At 37.8% G+C, this 23,595-nt stretch overlaps 1 protein-coding gene across 3 annotated transcripts in view; it reads left to right on the plus strand.

Moving 5' to 3' along the window:
• ACER3 (alkaline ceramidase 3) overlaps window positions 1-23,595 on the plus strand; it is a 163,331-nt gene that overhangs the window by 116,050 nt on the left and 23,686 nt on the right. For all 3 annotated transcript variants that reach the window (XM_032166983.2, XM_058446689.1, XM_058446688.1), the window contains exons 5-7: window positions 4,593-4,674; window positions 9,479-9,514; window positions 17,670-17,728. In XM_032166983.2, coding sequence (XP_032022874.1) covers window positions 4,593-4,674; window positions 9,479-9,514; window positions 17,670-17,728 — 177 coding nt within the window. The remainder of the gene's footprint in view (window positions 1-4,592; window positions 4,675-9,478; window positions 9,515-17,669; window positions 17,729-23,595) is intronic.

The raw sequence follows: 23,595 nt of genomic DNA on the forward strand, positions 1-23,595 counted from the left end.
CATGTGATGTGATTAATACTATAACTGAGACATACAAAGTACAGTGGAGTAGAAAGGGATAGAGCTTGCCATTTTATGGAGCATGGTGTCCTGTCATAGTGAATTAAACATAAGTTTCATCACTGCTACCACCTCAGAGTATAAAAAATAATATATAAAAAGAGCATGCAAAGCTTTTGTTTCTCAAAAACTATGTCTCTGGATTCTAATCTTTCCTCAACAATCTTCTGCAGTATCTGTTTATGATCATATTCCCCCATTCACAAAGAGCCTGCTGTAGTACACTTTAAGTGACACTTAGAAGGAAATGAAAGAAGTGAAATAATTTTTAATCCACTGTATTGACACATAGTTTACATGGACCCAGTTTAAGTGTATGGTTTGATGAGTTTTGACAAATGTATACTCCTATGTACCCATTACCCTTATGGCAAGAAAGAGAAACAGAACATTTCCATCACTTTAGAACATTCTTTTCTGAGCCATTACAGTTAATACTGATGCCTACCCTGGCCTCCAGGCCACCACTAATCTGCTTTCTATAATTATAAATTAGTTTGCTCTGGAATTTTATATAAAAGAAATTATACCATATGTACTCTTTTGTAACTGGCTTCTTTTATTCAGTATAATATTTTTTGAGGGCATTAATTTGCCAATTACTTTTGATGAATATATTCATCTATGTTGTTACATATATCATTAGTAGTATTCCATTTTATACTGTTTACCAGTGTTGAACATTAAGGTTGTTGCCAGTTTGGGGCTACTATGAATAAAGGGACTATGTACATCTGTTAACAAGTCTTTGTATGGATACATGACTTCATTTCTCTTGGGTGGAATACCTAGAAGTGGAATTTCTGTGTTGTATGGTAAGTATATATTTTACTTTATAGGAAACTGCCAAACTGTTTTTCAATTTAGTTGCACCTTATTATGGTTCTACTGGCAATATATGAAACTTCCATTTGCTCCATATCCTTGCCAAGACTTGGTATTATCAGTCTTTTTTATTTTAGTCATTCTATGCCATCTCTGTGGTGTTTTAATTTGTATTTTCTTAGTGACTAATGATGTGCATCTTTTTATATTCTAATTGTGCATTTGTATATATTATATTAAGAACTATCTATTCAATCTATTCAAACCTTTGTCCTTTTTTTTTTTTTTGAGACGGAGTCTCGCTCTGTCGCCACTCTGGAGTGCAGTGGCACGATCTCAGCTCACTGTAACCTCTGCCTCCCGGGTTCAAGTGATTCTCCTGCCTCAGCCTCCCAAGTAGCCAGGACTACAGGCACCTGCCACCACCCCCAGCTAATTTTTGTATTTTTAGTAGAGACGGGGTTTCACCATGTTGGCCAGGATGGTCTCAATCTCTTGACCTCGTGATCCACCTGCCTCGGCCTCCCAAAGTGCTGGGATTACAGGCATGAGCCACTGCGCCCAGCCCCCATTTTTATAAAATAGCTTTTTTTCTTTTTGAATTGTAAAAATTCTTTATCTATTTTGGGTTTAAGTCCTGTCAGATATTTGTATTTTAAATATTTTTCCAGTCTGTGAATTGTCTTTTCATTTAATGTCTCTTGAAGAACAGAAGTTTTAAATTGTTACGAAATCCAATTTATTTTTTAAATGTTTATGAATAGTGTTTTTGTGTCCTAAGAGATCTTTGCCTTCCCAGGATCAAAGATATTTTGTTTGTTTATTTTTTCTAGAAGTTTTATAACTTTATTTTACATTTAGGTCCATGATCCATTTTGAGTTAGTTTTGTCAAAGATCATGTTTTCCTTACCAGTATCTGGTTGTTCCAGAACCATCTTTTGAGATTATTCTTTCTGCATTAAATTATCTTGACTTTTTTCTCAATTCTGTTTTATTGATCACTGGGTGTATTCTCATACTGTCTAGTTACTGTAGCTTTATTGTAAATCTTGAAGTCAGTTAGAGTAAGTCCTTCAATTTTGTTCTTTTTCAGTATAGCTTTGGAAATTTTAGGTCCTTTGCATTTCCACATAAATTTTAGAGTCAGCTTGTCAATTTTTACAAAATAGCCTGCTGGAAGATTGACTGTAATTTCTTCTACTCTATAGACCAGTTTGAGGAAAGTTAATATCTTAACAATACTAAGTCTCCCAAACCATGAATGTGGTTCTTTAATTTATCTCAGTGACGTTTTGTGATTTTCAGTGAATTGATCTTTGTTAAATTTAACCCTATGTTTTTCATGGTTAGGATGCTATTTTCAATAGTATTGCTTTTTTTTCTTTTTTGACATGGGGTCTGGCTGTCACCCAGGCTGGAGGGCATTGGCACGATCTTGGCTCACTGCAATCTCCTCATCCCAGGTTCAAGCCATCTTCCTACCTAGCCTCCCAAGTAGCTGGGGACTACAAGTGCGTTCCACCATGCCTGGCTAATTTTTGAATTTTTGTAGAGATGGGATTTTGCCATGTTGCCCAAGCTGGTCTCGAACTCCTGACCCCAAGCAATCTTCCCGCCTCAGCCTCCCAAAGTGCTGGAATTACAGACGTGAGCCACCGCACTTGACCATAGTATTGCTTTTTAAAAGCTCTATATTCCAATTGTTCATAGCCAGCATTTAGAAATATAAGTGATTTTTGTATATTGACCTTTTATCTTATCACTTTGATAACTTATTCATTTTTCTGTTGATTCGTTAGGATATTCTTTGAACATATCAAATATGCGAAGCAGTCTAGACCTCTAATGATTTTTTTTTTTTTTTTTGAGACAGTCTCGCACTGTCGCCCGGGCTGGAGTGCAATGAATGGCGCGATCTTGGCTCACCGCAACCTCTGCCTCCCGGGTTCACGCAATTCTCCTGCCTCAGCCTCCCAAGTAGCTGGGATTACAGGCATATGCCTACAACGACTAATTTTTTTGTATTTTTAGTAGAGACGGGGTTTCACTGTGTTGGCCAGACTGGTCTCGAACTCCTGACCTTGTGATCTGCCCACCTCGGCCTCCCAAAGTGCTGGGATTACAGGCGTGAGCCACCGCACCCGGCCTCTAATGATTTTTAAATCTGTCTTACCTTCTGTGTGCTTGTTCATTTGTGAAACATGTACTGGAAAACCTCCTTTATTTTAGGCATGATCCTAGGCTCTGTAGATACAGAATCAAGGAACTCATTGTCTGAGGAAGGGGACAGATAAGAAAGTGACTATATTTAGTAAAGTGAAATAACCATGGTAATAAATACAAGCCAGGCCTCCTAAAGACCTTTGGTTTCTTAACAGATAACTTGCTTTAGAATTTGGAATAATAGAGTTTAAAAGTAAAAACTAATATTTCACCTAATATTTTCATCCTCCAAGTCACAAAATTTAAGGTAAAAGAGATCTTAGAAAGTGCCTCTTCTAACCACCTTTCCTTACAAATAATAAGAGTTGGTCCAATTCCCACAGCCAGTTAGTAAACTGAGAGAACACTCTTGCTGCCTAAACCAAGTCACGGTCCTCAAAGGTTGGATTGGATACTCACTGATGGCCAATTGTCTGTTCATATTTGCTTATTTACTGGACACCTCCTATGTGTTAAGCATTATCTTTGTGCTAGATATATGAAAAAAATAAAATTTATTCCTGCACACAAGGAATTCACAGGCTAGTTGAGATAGATAAGAAAAGAGACAATTATAATAGACTGCTATTTTCTCCAATAATGTTCCTTAGGAATCATTAGTTGCAAGATATAGAAACCTATTCAAGCTAGCTTGAATTAGGAGAGATTATTTATTTATTGTAAGGATATGAGGAAATTATATCCTTATTTATTATATCCTTATTTATTGTAAGGATATGAGGAAATTATATGGAACCCAATAGCAGGAAGTACGGCCCCACCTTACTAGAACTGGAAGGACAGGTTCTTCCCCCTTCCCTCTTTTTGCCATTCCTTCCTCTCCACATGGCTTCATCTCTTTGTATCTGCTATATTTTTCTCTCCCTGCAGATTACTTCTGCTCATTCATCTACTTCTTCATTCAATTTGGCTGCCCCCAAATATCGGCCTCAGACCTTGAATCCATATGACTTTGCTGACTCTCTATACCTTTTTTTTTTTTTTAGAAAAGATCTTGCTCTGTTGTCCAGGCTGGACCCTCTATCTCCCAGGCTCAAGCTCTCCTCCCACCTTAGCCTCCCGAGTAGCTGGGACTACAGGCGTACACCACCATGCCCACTAATTATTTTATTTTTTGTAGAGACAGGGTCTCAATTTGTTGCCCAGGCTGGTCTCGAACTCCTGCGCTCAAGTGATCCTTTCTGCATTGGCCACCGCGCCCAGCTGACTCTCTATACTGAATTAATTCAGTCTCTCCCTCCCAAACTCCAGACTCTCAGGCGAGAGCCTTTCATTGTCCCAGTTTAAGTCATGTGTCTACTCCTAGTCCTTCCAGCCTCTTAGAGGATAATAGGCAGTACAGGTTTTCTAAGACTATGAGTGGAAAGAAATGATGGATATCACTTATCATCATCGAGAGATACAGGCAAGTGGTAAAGCAGCATTCTATTTATGTTCCTACTTATATATTCTTTTAAAAGTTTCTTTCTCTCTTTTTTTCAAGGTTTGAATGTTTCAAGATCAAGAACTCAGTAAACTACCATCTGCTTTTTACCTTAGTTCTATTCAGTTTAATAGTAACCACAGTAAGTCATATTTTGTTTCTAACAGATTAAGCATGTAAATTCACCATTTATGGAGTTTGACATATTTTACTTCCAGTATTTGCCTCATGCTGTCAAACTGAAATCTTTCTACACAAAACAAGAATATCACACTGACAAATATTGCTCCCTTGTTCCCTGTTCAAATGTTACTTCTCACTGTAATTGAAATATTTTTAAAAATCTGTTTAGTTTTTAAAGGGAAAAAGCAAAAAAGCAAATATTTAGTAGCAATAATTGGGAAAAATTAATTTTTCTCATAGATGGACATATTAACTCCTATTTGTTAAAAATGAGAGATAGGCTCTGCTCCATTGGTCCTAATGTGACTGTTTTATTGGTTAACTTTTCTCTAGTAAGTTGAGATAGCTAGTCACGTCTAATTCTACATTAATGCTTTTTTTTTCCTCAAGTAAATTGCATTTTATATTATGAAAATATTTATTTCAAAAAACGTTTATTGAAAACTTACCATGTCAGGCACTAGAAATACAGAAATGATTAAAAGCAGTTGCAATCTGTGAGGAGCTCATTCTATTAGAGATTTTAGACATGTACACAAAGAATTGCATCAAAAGATAATAATTGCAATAATAGGGGTAAAAACTACTTACATGGTGATGAGATAAAGGAAGTTCAATCAAGGCTTCATGCATGGGTCAAGGAAAGCTTCCGAAAGGAGGCACTTGAACTAGAATTTAACTGATGATTAGGAGTTCATCAGACCCCTGGGCAAGAGTGCAGTGAAGAATTTGTAGATAGCACTATTGTTTGTTCATAGGCAGAGAACTTTGAAACAACATAGTGAACTACCATTTTCAATCACTTACTATATGCCAGATATTGTAACTACGTACTTTACCTTTATTGTCTCATTAAATCATCACCACTGGTAGAATTGGGCAAGATTTAATATGGCTGGAACATATGGTAATTGAAGAACAGTGAATAAGTCTAGTGAATTAGACAAATGTCAGATTATAAATACCCTTCTATGCCTTACGAGTTCAAATATTTATCCTCGAAGAAGTGTGGAGCGGTTGGGCGCAGTGGCTCACTCCTGTAATCCCAGCACTTTGGGAGGCTGAGGCTGGTGGATCACCTTGGGTCAGGAGGAGTTCATGACCAGCCTGGCTAACATGGTGAAACCCTGTCTCTACTAAAAATGGAAAAATTAGCCCAGTGTGGTGGCACTCCCCTGTAATCCCAGCTACTCAGGAGGCTGAGGTGGGAGAATTGCTTGAACCCGGGAGGCGGAGGCTGCAGTGAGCTGAGATTGTGCCACTCCACTCCAGCCTAGGCTACAGAGTGAGACTCCGTCTCAAAAAAGAAAAAGAAGAAAAGAAAAAGGTAGTGTGGAGCCAATAACTGGTTTAAAGGAAAGATGTAATTAGATACGTGTTTTAGAAAGATTGCTCTGGTTATGGAGGCTGGATTATAGGAGTATGAGGCTAGACCCAGGGACTTTTGTATTTGCTTTAGTAAGATATGAGACTCAGGTGAAAGTAATATAGCTGTGGGGTTGAAAAGAAACAGTCATAAGTAAGAAACTGCAGGATATGTGACCCACTTCATAGTAGAGGGGGTGAAAGTAGAGTAAAAAGGAGTTGTCTAGAATGACTCGTGGCCTGGTTGTCAGGATAGATAGTATGTCCTTAATCAAAACAGGAAACTTGGAGGATGAACAGCTTTTGCAGGATAGATAATGAGTAGGTTTGCACCATGGGGTAGGGGTAGAGATAAATTCAATATGAAATGTGTTAAGATTGAGGTGCCTGACATTAATGACATCTGAGGCTTAACAGTTAGGCTGGACTAAAGATGTAGATTTGGGAATTGTCAGGGTATAGATAGTACAAAAATATGAGAATAGATGACCTGAAAAAGTAGCATGGGCCATTAAGATGACTAAAGGGGCCCGGCACAGTTGCTCACACCTGTAATCCCAGCACTTTGGGAGGGATGGGAGGACTGCTTGAGCCCAGGAGTTCAAGACCAGCTGGGCAACATAGTGACTAGACCTCGTCTCTACAAAACATTTTTTAAAAATTAGCTGGATGTGGTGGCATGCACCTGTAGTCCCAGCTACTCAGGAAGCTGAGGTGAGAGGATTGCTTGAGCCCAGGAGGTCAGGGCTTCAGTGAGCCATGATTGTGCCACTGCACTCTGGCCTGGGTGACAGAGTGAGACCCTGTCTCAAAACAAAGACTAAAAGTACAACCTAATGAAATACTTACATTTGAGGACTAGGTGGAAGAAATGGAGCTAGCAAAAGAGATTGAGAACAAGTAATCAGAGATGTAAGAAAGTCAGGAGAGCCTGATGTCATTGAGTACAAAGATTTCTAGAAGTGAAAAATGGAAGAGCAGTTGCCTCTGAAAGGATGAGTACAATGAAGATTGAGAGCTAACAGAAATTTTCAGCTGGAAGACCAGGTAACCTTAATGAGGATGCTGTCAGTAGTAAATTGATGGAGGCAGAAGCTAGATTTCAGTTAGTTGAGATGTTGAATAGGAGGTTGAAAGGGCACATATGCACTATTTACTTGTTTCCACATTACTTTGCCTAAACTACTGTATTAGTCCGTTCTTATGCTGCTATAAAGAAATACCCAAGACTGGGTAATTTACAAAGGAAAGAAGTTTAATTGACTCACAGTTCCACATGGCTGGGGAAGCCTCTGGAAACTTAACAAATCATCGTAGAAGGTGAAGCAAACACATCTTTCTTCACATGGTGGCAGGAGAAAGAAGTGCAGAGCGAAGGGGGAAGAAGCTCCTTATAAAACCATCAGATCTCATGAGAACTCACTCACGATGATGAGAAAAGCATGGGGGAACCACCCCCATGATCTGTTCACCTCCCACAAAGTCCCTTCCCCAACACATAGGGATTACAATTCAGATTACAATTCAAGATGAGATTTTGGGTGGGCATACAACCAAACCATATCAACTACATATTGATTAATCATGAAAGAATTGTAGAATTTCAGAGGTGAAATGAAGTCTTGTTATGATGTCAAAGAAGAGAATCAAGTCTAGAGATTGTCAGTGACTTGCCTGGCCAATCAAGTTTATATAGAGAATTGGTGGGAGAGACAGATGTTGAAGTCAGATTTAAGTTTGGATCCAGGCTACTTAAAAACTTTGGGACCTTGCAAATTACTTAATCTGTCTCAGCCTTAGTTTCCTTTATCTATTAAATGAAGAAAATAGTAGTATATATTTTATGTTAGTTGTGAAAATTAATACCTAACACATAGGAAGGACTCCATAATTATTTGCTTTAAAAAATGTCTTTAAGAGGCATGTCCTTTTGCATTTCTTTTATTAGTAACAATAGGAATCTGATAGCATTACCTATATAAATGGAAATTAGTATTTTGAAATAAGAAATTTCAGAGATTAAAAGCATTCTCCCTTACTGGGTTTAGAGTTACAGATATATAATATCTCATACACATCATACTTTTAAAGCTCATAATGCTTAAAGGAGATAATCTGGGTTTTTTTTTTGTACTGAGGGTAGAAACTTCTGTAGCCAAATAATAAAATTATATAAAACTTTATGGGATTGCTACATTAAATGAGGATATAGAAATATCTAAATCCAGTACTTACTATCAAAGATATTACAGTCTCGTAGGGAGAGAAACAAACTATTAAATGCCACAAAGTTTATACATGAAGAGTAATGGTAGAAAGGAAGGTGACTGGTTGCTTCTGCTGTATAGAGAAAGGATCAGAAAAGGCTTTGAGAAGGAGGTATAGTTTGAGTTGAATCCTAAAAGATGAGTAATGAGTAGAGGAGGATTTCTGAACAAAGTAAAGAGCAGCATGTTTAAAAATACAGAAGCGTGAAACTAGCACATTTGAGGAAGCACAGTACTTTCTGGAGACTTGGATGAGGAGGAGACAAGAAGACAATAGTGAGACCAAACAGAAAGGAAGGAATCATGGAAGAATTTGAATGTTAGGCTAAGAAATTTGAACTTTGTCTTGCAAGTGATGAGAGTCATGGCAGGGTCATGACTTGAATTTTGATTCCCCTGTACCATATCATTTAAAAATTGTGCTCCTGTAGGGCAATACATGCATGTTAAATCTTAACTAGGCATTGAACTTAATCATCCACATGACATTGGAACCTACAACTAGGGTTTGTATAACTGCAAATGCATCTAGAAGGTAAGTTAGAGATTTCTGGAAGCATAAGAAAGCACAAGAAATTTGTTTTAAATGTCTTCACTTACTGAGCACCTACTGTATGCTAGACACTTTCAAGTATTTTAGCTTATCATTCCTCACCACTATTATTGTTCATTATCCAGATGAGGAAGGATGCGTCTTTTAGTTAAATTACTTGTCCAAGGCATGTAGCAAGTAAGTGGCAGAAGTTGAAATTTACTCCTATCTCTAAGTCCAGTGTTCTCTCTGTTGTAGAACAGATATGCTATGGGGATTGTCAACATAACCTCTTCACTCCTCATGAGTATCCATGTATCCTTATCCCTCCTTGATACCGATGCAGAGTTTGGAGTGGTCCACAACAGATCTAAAGCATTCTACTCACCATAACAGGGCTAGCACTGAGGAAATCCTCTTGTAGATACTAGCCCTCCTGTGGCATGCCACTTGATCTGATTGCTTTTACATGGCTGGATTCAAGTCTGAGTAAGATGGGGGAAGTAGGAGAGGTTTGGGATCTGCAGAGTAGTTGGATTTGGTTTTTCCCCCCTTCATAATGTACTTCATTCACATGTGTTTTTTCTAATATTTTGCAGGTTTACCTTAAGGTAAAAGAGCCGATATTCCATCAGGTAATTTTTTGTAAATTATTACACATTAGATTGTTTAATGATACATGGCTGCTTTGTGATTTCCTTGTCTAAGAAATGATATGCAAATAAAATTTTTTTTAATGAAATGGTAGATGTTCTAAGGAAGTTCAGTGTTTAAAAGGGAGGTTGAAAACTCAAATGCTTACAGGAGTTGGGTGTAGGTAACAGGAATATACCTGGGATAGCCAATGCGCAGGTCCAGCTGGCTGTTGGTATTCAGTAATACAGGTGCAACATTGCTATTATAAGCAGAAAGAACCAGGGAGCATTATGCACATACACATAAAGTCTTTTTATGACATCTAGAAAAGACAGACTGAAAATTCCTTGAATATTTTTTAACACATTTTTTGACATGGGAGGTGATGTACATTGAAGGAAGCAGACACAGGAAACTTTATTATAGGAAATGGTGATTTAAGTGCATGCCATTATGAAACCAGAGTGAAATAAAGAAGCAGGCCTTTGAGTGTTGCCATGTGCCTGGTACTATGCTCACTACTACACAAACTTCTAATCTCACCAACAGTCCTACTAATTGGGAATCATTATATACATTTCAAGGAAAATGAGCTCAGAAATATTAAGTAATTTGCCCCAGGGTGACACAGTTATTAAGGGGGAGAGCCAGGATTATAACCCAGATTTGTTTGACTCCTTTTCACCATTCTTTTAACAAACTACCAAACAAAAATGAATAAATAAGCACGCTTTTCAGAAGTACAAGAGTTTTAAAATATTTTGTGCTTATATAAACATTTACTAATGTTCTTGTAACTTTTACAATTCAAGCTATACAATAATCATCTAACTGGAACCTGGCTTTTCAAATATATTCTATAACCACATTATTATGCCTGCTTTTCTCCAGATCAGCTGCAGGTAGATGAACTAAAGTAAATGCTACAGAAAAGACATCCTCACGGCCGGGCATGGTGGCTCACACCTGTAATCCCAGCACTTTGGGAGGCCAAGGCAGGCGGATCACTTGAGGTCAGGAGTTCGAGACCAGCCTGGCCAACATGGTGAAACCCCATCTCTACTAAAAATACAAAAATTACCCGGGCATGGTGGCGTGCACCTGTAATCCCAACTACTTGGGAGGCTGAGGCAGGAGAATCGCTTGAACCCAGGAGGCAGAGGTTGCAGTCAGCCAGGATTGCACCACTGCACTCCAGCCTGGGCAACAGAATGAGACTCTGTCTCAAAAAAAAAAAAAAAGAAAAGAAAAGACACCTCACTTTCTTGTTTATTGTAACTTGAAATGATGCCATTATGTAATTACTATTTTATTTAGAAAGTTTTATTGACAGTATAAAAAACAAAGTTGGCCAGGCACAGCGGCTTACGCCTATAATCTCAGTCCTTTGGGAGGCTGAGGTGGGAGGATTGCTTGAAGCCAGGAGTTCGAGACTAACCTGGGAAACGTAGCAAAAAAAAGAAAAAGAAAAAAAATTAATCGGGGTGGTAGAACATGCCTGTATTCCTAGTTACTCAGGAAGCTGAGGAAGGAGGATCCCTTGAGCCCAGGAGTTTGAGGCTGCAGTGAACTATGATTGTGCCACTGCACTCCAGCCCAGGCAACATATCTCTTAAAATAATAATAAATAAATGAAGTTAATTTGTATAAATACCTCAGTTTTTATAAACTTCTTGTTTGCCTTTACTAAGAAAGAAAAATAATGACCACAAAAATATAAAATTTGGAAATTCTGGGTTAATTTTTACAAGTTTTATGACCATCTATTTTTCATTTTGTGTTTTAGAACTATTTGACACTATGTAATATCTCTTAATAAGTAACTGCCCCAATGCAATATCCATGTGTTTTTCCACTAATAAAGATTTTCTTCTCTGTGTATAGCAGTAATATTTATTGATAAGAAGAGAAGCAGGATAAAAGCTAGGTCTATCCATGCCCACTGTGGCTTGTGTCCTAGGCCTAGAGATTAAAAATCAGGATACAGAAATGAAGAAATAAGGGAATGCTAGAGTGATGCAAATAAGCAATCTAAAGGTAAAAGACATTCATTCATTCAACAGATGTCTACTGTCTGCCTTCTCTGTACCAAATTCTGAGCTGGAATCTGGAGACAGTCAGCAAAACAAAGACTTTATGATCTACATACAGTCAAGCAGACCTGAATTTAAAATCTAGTCTCCTCCACTTACTAACTGTACACCCTGGACAAGTTAGTTAACCTCTCTGAGCTTCGGTTTCCTCATTGTTCAACAATCTCCCCACCTTTTTTTTGAAATAGAGCCTGGCCCTGTCACCCAGGCTGGAGTGCAGTGGCTCAATCACAGCTCACTACAGCCTTGACCTCCTGGGCTCGAGCAGTCCTCCCACCTCAGCCTCCCAAGTAGCTGGGATTACAGGCACACACCACAACAGGCTGTTTTGCATCTTTTGTAGAGATGGGTTTTACCATGTTGCCCAGCAGGTCTCAAAAGTCCTGAGCTCAAGCAATCTGCTCACCTCAGCCCCTGCCTCGGTGAAGCTCAGGCAGGGTTACAGGTGTGAGCCACTGTGCCCAGCCTGAACAAACCCTTTTTAAGTGCCTTCAATGTTCCAGGCACTGTACTAGGCACAAGAGATACATACACTAGTGAATAAAATAACAAGCCCTGCCCTCAAGGAACTTATACCCTATCTCTATAATAACCTCCTAAGTTTGAGGATTGAATGAAATAATGTGTATAAAACCCTTGTCACATAGTAAACACTCAATAAATGTTAACTAACGTTAATATACATAGGCAAATAAGATGGCCACTAATCTCAAGAAGATCATTGTTTAATCAGTAATACAGACTTGTAAAAAATAATTGCAGTATATAAGTCTTGTGATAAATATGTAAAAGCAGTGGTAATATAGAGAAGGGTATGCTCTGTCTACTTAGATGACTCATAGAGGGGCTTCAGGAGAGTCCTGAAGATGAACAAGATGTCACAGGCAGAGAAGTAGAGAAAGGCTATTCCATCTATAGAGAAGCATGTGTTAAGGCAGCAGTCCCCAACCTTTTTGGCACCAGAGACTGGTTTCGTGGAAGACAATTTTTCCACGGACAGCCAGGGGATGGTTTTGGGATTCCACCTCATATCATCAGGCATTAGATTCTCATAAAGAGCACACAACCTAGATTCCTTGTATGTGCAGTTCGCAATAGTGTTTGCGCTCCTATGAGAATCTAATGCCACTGCTGATTTGATAAGAGGCAGAGCTCAGGTGATAATGCTCACTTGCCTGCAGCTCACCTCCTGCTGTGCAGCCCAGTTCCTAAAAGGCTGCAGACCTGTACCAGTCTGGGGGATGGGGATCCCTGTGTTAAGGTACACAAGTGTGAATTGGTAAGTCTTGCACATGAAACAGGAGTACAAGTTCACCCAGGAATTTGTGGTAGCGTGCTGAGGTGTTTACAAAATCACTGACTGCATCTGAACATTCCTGTTTTCCTATAACATTTATTTTATTCAACTATATTGTAGGGATTAAACTTTTTTTTTTTTTTTTTTTTGATAAGGAGTCTCACTCTGTCACCCAGGCAGGCGTGCAATGGCGCAATCTCGGCTCACTGGAACCTCCACCTCCCGGGTTCATTTTTCTTATGCCTCAGCCTCCCAGGTAGCTGGGACTACAGGTGTGTACCATCACGCCCGGCTAATTTTTGTATTTTTAGTAGAAACGGAGTATCGCCATGTTGGCCAGGCTGGTCTTGAACTCCTGACCTCAAGTGATCTGCCCACCTGGCCTCCCAAAGTGCTGGGATTACAGGCATGAGCCACCGCACCTGGCCTAATTTTTGTACTTTCCAGTAAAGACAAGGTTTTTTCATGTTCGCCAGGCTGGTCTCCAACTTCTGACCTCAAGTGATCTGCCCGCCTTGGCATCCCAAAGTGCTGGGATTACAGGCATGTGCCATCATGTCCAGCTGGGATTAAACTTTTTAAAGTTAAAACAAATACAAATATGTTACAGAACTGAATACAATGACCACATGAATTTTTAGGATGAAGTAAGAAACTTTAAAGAAGTTTGTGTTTTCAGTGTGCCTCTCCCATCTCTGTCCATCGGGAATAAGTCACCCTTCCTTTGCTATTAGGAGTATTTCGTAGAAAAGTTTTAAAAGCATTGGTATACTATAAATATTTGGTACGGCTGGCCCTAGCTATAGGAGATGGGTTTGGATTACGGTGAGGTGGTTAGGTCATGAGGAGCCCTTTATACTGTGCTTAAAATTATAAGCAGTCAGGAGCCATTAAAGGGTTTTAAGCTGCAGTATGACCGAATCAGATTCTCATTTTAGAAAGATCATTGAAAGGCTATCTAGGGGCTGGAGGAAGGAAGTAAAAAGCCAAGGAAAGAGACAAGTTTGATTTCTGTTGCCCTAGTCCATTGAGAAAGGATTTTTAAAAAACCAGTGCTATAGGATGATATGAAACAATACACTATAGATGTAACAAGTAAATTTATACAGTATACATACATGCCAGAAGGTGATAACTACTATAAAAAAGAAAAACCATGTTAGGTTACGGGGATGTCCTTCCACTTGCCCCTTCTTCACTCTCTCCAGTCACACTGAGTCTTGCTTTATATTTCAAACACAACAAGCATGTTTCCACTTTAGGACTTTGGCACTCATTGTTGCCACTGCCTAGGATCCTAGTACCCCAGCTATCTACATGGTTTATATCCTCACTTCATTCAGGTCTCTGCTTAAATGTTAACTTAGCAGAGAGGCCTTACCTAACAACTCTGTCTAAAATTACAGCCCATCCTTCTCTGTGTTATCCTGATTTAACTTTTATTAGTTGCTTTAGTAGAGAGAAAACACTAATAATATTTTTATAGCCTTTGGCGTTTGGAGACTGAAAATGACTATTAAATATAGAAAGATAAAATTTCACTATAAAAATATACGTATTGTTAGATAAAAATTATAAGGAGCAGAAAAGTATATATTCTGTCTTCCTTTTATTTAAAAAAAAAAAAACCTCTATAAGTTGAGAAATCAAACTTACATAGCTGAACGTGCTGCCAGCCAGATAAAATCAGTTTCTATATAGTCGGAAGGAGAGAATGAATACTAGGTAGGCCACCAGCAGTGGGGAGCATCAAAAGTATGGGGTAGGGGTGCTCTGGAGAGAAGAAAGTTAATGTGAAAAAGTCCCATGATGTTGCCAAGGCATAGGTTCTTTCCTAATCCATCATTTCATATGCTCAACATATTCCCTGGGAAATTCATTCCCTTTGACTCCTATATGCTGACAGTTCTATTTCTTCAGCTGTGATTTTTCTTTTAAACTATAGACCTAGGTATCCAACTTCTGCTAGAGGTCTCTACTTAGATATCTCGCTGGCACATCAAACTCTGAACGTATATGCAGAAGTGAACTCACTACTTTTCTCCCTAGTCTTTCTTCTCTTCATATATTCTCTAATCCAATAATTAATTTTGCCATGCACGTAACTGTCCATACCACAAACCAGGCCATCATCCTTGTCTTTCCCCCTCTCTAACTTCCATTCAAATTAATGATTAGTCTGAACTCTAAATCCCTCTCTAATCTGGCCACTTCTCTGCATCTCCCCTGATATTAACCTAGTTCAGGTCTCTGTCTCTCACTTGGATTACTGCAACACGTTATCATTGGTCTGTTTCCTGTCAGTCTCACCTCCCTCTCTTTCTCCACTCAGCACAACAGGGACATCTTTCTAATACATGAGTCTGACCATGTTATCTATTGGTGAAACCTTCATTGGCTTTCCATTATTTTTCCTTTTTTTTTTTTTTTTTTTTTTTTGAGACGGAGTCTTGCTCTTGTTGCCCAGGCTGGAGTGCAATAGCGCAATCTTGGCTCACTGCAACCTCCGCCTCTCGGGTTCAAGCAATTCTCCTGCCTCAGCCTCCCAAGTAGCTGGGATTACTGGCACCCATCACCACGCTCAGCTAATTTTTTGTATTTTTTAGTAAAGACGGGGATTCACCATGTTGGCCAGTCTGGTCTCGAACTCCTAACCTCAGGTGATCCACCCACCTCGGCCTCCCAAAGTGCTGGGATTACAGGCGTGAGCCACCCCACCCAGCCTTTTTTTTTTTTTTTTTCTTTTCCCTGAGACAGAGTCTTGCTCTGTCGCCCAGGCTGGAGTGCAGTGGTGCAATCTTAGCTCACTGCAACCTCCGCCTCCTGGATTCAAGCAATTCTTGTGCCTCAGCCCCCCAAGTAGCCGGGATTACAGGCATTTGCCATCACACCTGGCTAATTTTTGCATTTTTAGTAGAGATGGGTTTCACCATGTTGGTCAGGCTGGTCTCAAGCTCCTGACCTCAAGTGATCCACCTGCCTCGGCCTCCCAAAGTGCTGGGATTACAGGTGTGAGCCACCACATCTGGCCTCTGTTACTGTTATATAAAGTCCAGCTCCTTAACATGACTTGAAAAGCCAGATTTGACCTCTGGTCTCTGACTCCATTTTTCCTTTTCTATATTCCAACGATATACTATAAGGATCTTTTTTTCCTCCTTGTCTCTAGAATATAAGATGTGACAATAACTCTCTTCCACTTTCTTTTAAGGTAACTGCTACATGAGCTTCAGGTATAAAATTTTAAACACCATATCCTCCAGAAAGACTTTCTACTGTATAAGTCTGGATTAGGTGGCCTTCCTATGTGTTTATAAAGTACTCTGTACAGTTCCTGCCATAGAGTTATAATACTATATTATAATTGCCTGGTTACTTCTCTCTCCCTTTACTAGACTGTAATTGCTGTGAGTATAGGGATTATGCCTTTCTTGTCCACCATTTGTAGCAGTATAGCTGTGGTTATGGATTTAAGCTGGCAATGAGACCCTAATAAACTTTAATCTAATACTATGTTTACTCAGCTTTATAGAAGGATACAGGGTGAGAGTTATAGCAGATGTAGCCTCTTCATCTCATCAGAAGACCCAGAGCTATTCATATACACAGCTTCTTTTGTACCCTCATCCACATAAGATTGAGACCAGCCTGGGCAACATAGTGAGACCTCGTCTATACTAAAAAGAAAAAAAAATTAGCCAGGATGTGGTTACGCACACCTCTAGTCCCAGCTACTTGGGAGGCTGAGGCAAGAGGATGGCTTGAGCCTAGGAGATCAAGGCTGCAGTGAGCTCTGATCATGCCACTGCACTCCAGCCTAGACAACAAAAGACCCTGCCTCAAAAGAAATAAGAATAATAAAATAAAACTTAATCAAAATTCTATTATAACTCAAAAGCAAACAGTATTATTATTACTTAGGAATGCATTTGTAGATGACTAGTTTAAGTTAGTAATTATGTAAAGAAAAGCAAAACAATGTTTATTATATAAGTCAGGAGAGTGGTTTCCTCTAAGAAGGAAGGGAGAGGGTTGGACTGGGAAGACACACATGCAGCACTTCTGGGGGGTTAACAAGGATTTACTTCTTGATCTGGCTGGTGCTTTCCCAACTATTGGCTTTATATGTATTTGCTAAATCATATTTTCCCACTAGGTTCAATTTTCCAGGTACTAATACTCATCTAATACTCAATACAGAAAAGAAAGAAGAGCCAACACTAGGAAGATGTGGGAACATATAGAATAAAGAACACAGGAAAATGGATTAACCTTAGTCAAGAAGTGGGCACCTTTTTTGGAGACAAGGGATGAGAAAGAATGCCAGGGGAGGATGCATATGAATGCAGAGGCATTTAGAAGAGTTAAAAGAATTCAGGTTTATACTATTGTAAAGTGGGAAGCACAATTACTGTATTTGCTGAAAGCAAAGCTAAAGAGAAGAGCTAAAGAGTATGAGGCAAAATTACAGCATTTGTTCAGGTTTCAGCAGATATTTAAAATTTCAAGGATCCATTCAGAATTAAAATTGATATAGGACTTCTGATACTGGTTATTTAATAAAGTTAAGCAGGCTCTTAACTTTTCCTCAGAAGTTAGCATGATTTAGTGATTTAACACATTTTTTAAAATTCTATTCTTTAAAATGTAATGAAGGATAATAAATATTTACATTTAATTGGGAAGGCTATTTTGGTAGGCAAAATAGACTTCCTTTGCCAAAGAATAATGATTGTACTAACCTCATTTTCTGTTCCTATTTAGGTCATGTATGGAATGTTGGTCTTTACATTAGTACTTCGATCTATTTATATTGTTACATGGTAAGTAGTTTGGATCATCTGCACTATGATTGAAGTATATTCAGACCTATAACAGTAAATCTATAGCCTAAATCAAAATAACACATAAAAGCTCACTTCAGTAGAGATGTTGCAAGAAAACTATAACCCAACATTTATTGTTATATTATAAGGAATACTGGGTCTTCAGACAAGTTGCTAATGGGCATCATGTGAAAACTAGGGTTCCAAAATTAAAGACATGCGAAAATTAAAGAGAGCTGTCTATGATGGCCTCATTTTGAATATTTATAAAATCCATTAGATATTAGAGACTTTAAAAATCTTACAGTTAAAAAAAAATTTGTTTTTGTCTTTCTTAAACCTACTTGACTAGGGAATTCCTTTTACATAGTACCTCCAAGGAAGGCTGCTAATGTCACAAAGAATTAGTATTTCATGAAAGATTTTTTGGGAAATGGGTATAATCTTTAGGCGTTCATGAAAATTAAATAAGAAATAACATTCATGAGATTACCCTAAATAGGGCCTGGCCACACAACAGGTGTTCAATAAATAAGTAGTATGATTTGTGGATTTGTTCTTTTTTCTCTTTTTTATTAAACTTTTAGTTTCTAGATAACTGTAGAAATGCATACATTTGTAAAAAACAATAGATCCCAGTATCCTTTACCAATCTCCTCCATTTGTAACATCTCACAAAACTATATTACAATATCAAAACCAAGGCTTGATATGAATACAGTCAAGATACAAAACATTTCCATCACCAGAAGGATGTCTATGTTGCCCTTTTATAACCAGACCTACTTCCCTCCTGCCCCACCTCACTCCTCACTCCCTGTCCTTAACCTCTGGTGATCACTTATCTGTTCTGCATTTCTGTTTTTGTCATTTCAAGAATGTTATATAAATGGTATCATATATATAACCTTTGAGATTGGCTTTTTGAACTCAGCATAATTATCTGGCGATTAATCCAAGTTGTTGAGTGTGTCAATAATTCATTCCTTTCTATTGCTGAATAGTATTCCATGGTATAGATGTACCACAGTTTAACCATTCGCCCGTTGGGTAACATCTGGATTGTTTCCAGTTTTGGGCAATCATGAATAAAGCTGCTATGAACAATTGTAATGCAGGTTTTTATGGGAACACAAGTTTTCACTTCTCTGGAATAAATGCCCAGAGTGAAATTGCTAGGTTTTGTAGTAATTCATGTTTAGTTTTCCTCAAAACTGCTGAGTTGTTTTCCAGAGTAGCTCCACCACTTTTACATTCCCACCAGTAATATATGTGTGATCCAGTTTCTCTCCATCCTCACCAGAATTTGGTAGTGTCAGTATTTTTAATGAAGTTTTTTCAAATTTGCATTTCCCTAATGGCTAATCATGTTGAACATACCTTCCATGTGCTTATTTGCCATATGTATATGTATTCTCCCTGGTAAAATTTCTGCTCATGTCTTTGCCTGGTTTCTCTTTTTTTATAAGAGATAATAAGGACAGTTTCTATTGTTTTTACAGTTGAGTTGTGAGATTCTAATTCTTTATTAAATATGTGATTTGTGAATTCTTTCTCCCAATCTATAAATTTTCATCCTCTCTTTCAATGAGCAAACATTTTTAATTTCAGTGAGGTCAAATTTATCACTTTTATGGATTATGTTTTTGGTGTCAAGTCTAAGAACTCTATACCTACCTATAGATCCCAAAGATTTGTTCCTATGTTTTTTTTCTAAAAGATTGTATAGTTTTACATTTTACATTTAAGTCTGTGGTTTATTTTCAGCTCATTTTGTATAAGGTGTGAGGCATAGGGTGAGGTTCTGTTTTTCACATGTGGATGTCCAACTGTTCTAAGACCCATTGGTTGAAAAGACTATCCTTTCTCCATTGAATTGCTTTTGCACTTTTGTCAAAAATTATTTGGGTAGATTTGTGTGGGTCTGTTTTAGGGATCTCGGTTATGTCCCATTGATTGATTGATGTCTCCCCCTCCACCAATACCACACAGTCTTGATTACTGTGGCCATATGTCTTCAAATCATACAGACTGATTCCTCCCACTTCATTCTTCTTTTTCAAAATTGCTCTAGCTATTCAGATTCCTTTGCCTTTCCATATAAAGTTTAGAATAATATTGTCTAAATCTAAAATCTTGTTGAGATTTTAGGAATTACAGGAATTACATTAAATATGCATATCAATTTGCAGAGTTGACATCTTTACTATGTTGAGTCTTCCAATCCATGAACACAGTATGTCTCTTGATTTATTTAGATCTTTAATTTATTTCATCAGCATTTTGTAGTTTTCAATTTTTTAAGCAGTTGTGATATTGTATTTTTAAATTTTAGTATCCACATGTTCATTGCTATTATATAGATACACAGTTGATTATCTTTTATTCTGCCACCTTGTTGAAGTCAGTTCTAGGAAAGTTTTTTTTGTAGATTTGTTTTGTTTTGTTTTGTTTTTTGCTTTTTTTGAGACGGAGTCTTGCACTGTCTTCCGGGCTGGAGTGCAATGGCACGATCTTGGCTTACTGCAGCCTCCGCCTCCCAGGTTCAAGTGATTCTCCTGCCTCAGCCTCCCGAGTAGCTTGGATTACAGGCGCCTGCCACTATGCCCAGCTAATTTTTCTGTATTTTTAGTAGAGACGGGATTTCACTATGTTGGCTAGGCTGGTTTCAAACTCCTGACCACGTGATCTGCCCGCCTCAGCCTCCCAAAGTGCTGGGATTACAGGCGTGAGCCAATGTGCCCGGCCCTGTAGATTTGTTTTTAAGATTTGTTGCAAATAGAAATAGTGTATATCCTCGTTCCTGATGTGTGTGCTTTTTAGTTCCTTTTTGCCTTATTGCCCTGACTAGAACTTCCAAGACTATGTTGAGTAAGGGTGGTGACAGCAGATCTCCTTGCCTTGTTCTCAATTTTAGGGGAAAAGCATTTAACCTTTCATCAAGTTAAATGTTAGCTGTATGTTTTTTATAGATGTTCTTTATTAGGTTGAGGAATTTGCCCTCTATACTAGTTTGATAGGGCTGCCACATATAATAAAATACCATTAGATTGGGTGGCTTAACCAACAAACTTATTTTCTCACAGTTCTGGAGGCTAGAAGTCTGAGACTAGGGTGTCAGCAGGTTTGGTGTCTTCTGACACCCCGCTCTTTGGCATGCAATTGGCCACACAGAGAACATAGAGAGAAGGTGGTCATTTGGTCTTTTCTCTGTGCATGCCTGGGTCTGATTTCTGTGTGTGTGTGTCCTAATCTCCTTTTCTGATAAAGGACACCAGTTATATTGGATTAGGGTCTACCCTAATGACCCCATTTTAACTTAATTATCTCTTTAAAGAACCTATCTGTAAATAGTCACATTCTAAAGTACAGGGGGTTAGGACTCTAACATATGAATATCAGAGGAGACACACTATATCCTCTATTCTTTATTTTTATCGTAACTTTCATTATCATAGATGGACCTATAATACATTGTTACTAATTTTCTTTATCATGAACGGGTGTTGGATTTTGTCAAACGCTTTTTCAGTATCAATTGATTTTATCATACTGTTTTATTCTGTAGTCTATTAATAAGGTGGATTATATTAATTGATATGGGAATATTGATCCAGCCTTATATCCTGGGATAAACCTTACTAGTTATAATATGTAATTCTTTTTATATATTCTGAATTCTTCACTTGTTAATATTTTGTTAAGGATTTTTGTATCTGTATTCATGAAGGATACTGGTTTGTAGTTTTTACTTTTTGTCCTGTCTTTTTCTGGTTTTGGCATCAGGATACTATACATTTCATTAAATGAATTGGGAAATGTTGCTCCCTTCTGTTTTCTGGAATAAATTGTGTACAATCAGTGTTAATTCTTCTTTAAATGTTTGGTAGAATTCTCTAGTGAAACCATCTGGGCCTGGAAATCTGTTTTTTGGGGCATTTTAAAATTACACATTTTAAAACTAAAGGAAATTCTGACACCTGTTACACCACGGATGTACCTATTAGACATTAGGCTAAGTGAAATAAGCCAGTCACAAGAGGACAAATACTACATGAGTCCACTTATATGAGGTTCCTAGAGTAGCCAACTTCATAGAGACACAAATAAAATGGTGGTCAGGGCCTGGTGGGGAGTAGGATGAGGGGGTTCGCTGGGGAAGGCATTGGAGAGTTATTGTTTTATGGGTACAAAGTGCAGTTTGGGAAGATGGAAAAAGTTCTGGAGATAGACAGTGGTAAGGGTTGCACAACAATGTGAATGTACTTAATGCTACAGATCTATATACTTTAAAAGGGTTAAAAAGTTAAACTTTATGAATATTTTAACATAATAAAATGTTTAAACATATGCAGAAAAATAAAATTACAGGTTCAGCTTCTTTAATAGTCATACAGTTATTCACATTTTTCTTTTTTCTTCCACTCTTGTTGAAGACATGCAGCTATTCAAATGATTGATTTTGGGTGAATTGTGGTAGTTTGTGTTTCTTGAGGCATTGGTTCATTTCATCTAAGTCATCAAAATTTACGTGTGTAGCACTGGTTACAATATTCCCTTGTTTTCCTCTTAATGTTGAGAGGGCTTGTAGTGATAATCTGTTTCATTCCTAATATTGGTAATGTGATAGTCTTCTGTCTTTCTTTTTTGGTCAGCCTTGTTAGAAGTGTCTCAAATTTTATTGATCTTTTTAAAAACCAGACTTTTGTTTGATTGATTTTCTCCATTTTTCATTTTTCAATTTCATTGATTTCTGTTCTTTATATTTTCTTCCTTTTGCTTGTTGTGGGTTTATTTTCATTTCCTTTTTCAAGGTTCTTGAGATGGAAGCTTAAATTTTTATTTCAGATTTTCCTATTTCCTAATGAGCATTTAGTGCTATAAATTTTCCTCTCAGCACTGCTTTAGCAGTGTCCCACAGCTTTTTGTATGTTGTATTTCATTTTTATTCACTTCAGTGTATTTTTTAAAATTTCTCTTGAGACTTCCTCTTTGACCCACGGATTATTTAGGTGTATGTTGTTTCACATTCAAGTGTTTGGAGATTTTCCTATTGTCATTCTTGATTTCTTGTTTGATTTCATTGTGGTCAGAGAACACACTCTGCATGATTTCATTTTTCTTAAATTTGTTGAGGTTTGTATTATGGATCAGATTATACCAAGGATATTTATGCCAAGGATATCTTGGCATATGTTCCATGTTTGTTTGAAAAGAATATGTATTCTGCTATTGTTTGATAAAATCTTCTACATATTTCAGTTAGATCCTGTTGGTTGATGGTTTTGTCAGTGTTCCCCATGACGACCCTCAGGTCTGATGATTCACTAGGATTCACAGAACTCAGCAAAGCTGTTATACTCATAGTTAAGGTTTGTTACCTAAAGGTCAAACTGATACAGCATGGCCCAAGACCCCAGGCAAATAAAAATAGGTGTTTCCTATAAATCACGTTAGTTGCATAAACTATCTGGCATGGCCCAAAGTGTCAAGTATATAAAGACACTCTTATTGGGCAGGATTTTCTAAGGTCTCAGAAGTTATCTCCCAGGAGCCAGTCAAGAGCCAGTCCTTTCTTTGAAATGTGCAGTGTTTGTGCTCCAAGCCCATCGACTTAGCTATTTAATGCTCAATGGCATTTTTAAGTTATTCTATATCATTGTTGATTCTCTATCTAGTTGTTCTGTCAGTTGATGACAGAAAAATATTGAAGTCTCCAAACATGATTTTGGACTTGACTATTTCTCCTTCATTCTATCAGTTTTTGCTTCACACATTTTGCAGGTCTATTGTTTGATATACAGACATTTAGAATTGCTATATCTTCTTGGTGGATTGGCCTTTTTGTCATTATGTAATGTTCC

The sequence above is a fragment of the Hylobates moloch genome, unplaced genomic scaffold, assembly GCF_009828535.3.
Source record: "Hylobates moloch isolate HMO894 unplaced genomic scaffold, HMol_V3 SCAFFOLD_11, whole genome shotgun sequence".
NCBI classification, from domain to species: domain Eukaryota; kingdom Metazoa; phylum Chordata; class Mammalia; order Primates; family Hylobatidae; genus Hylobates; species Hylobates moloch.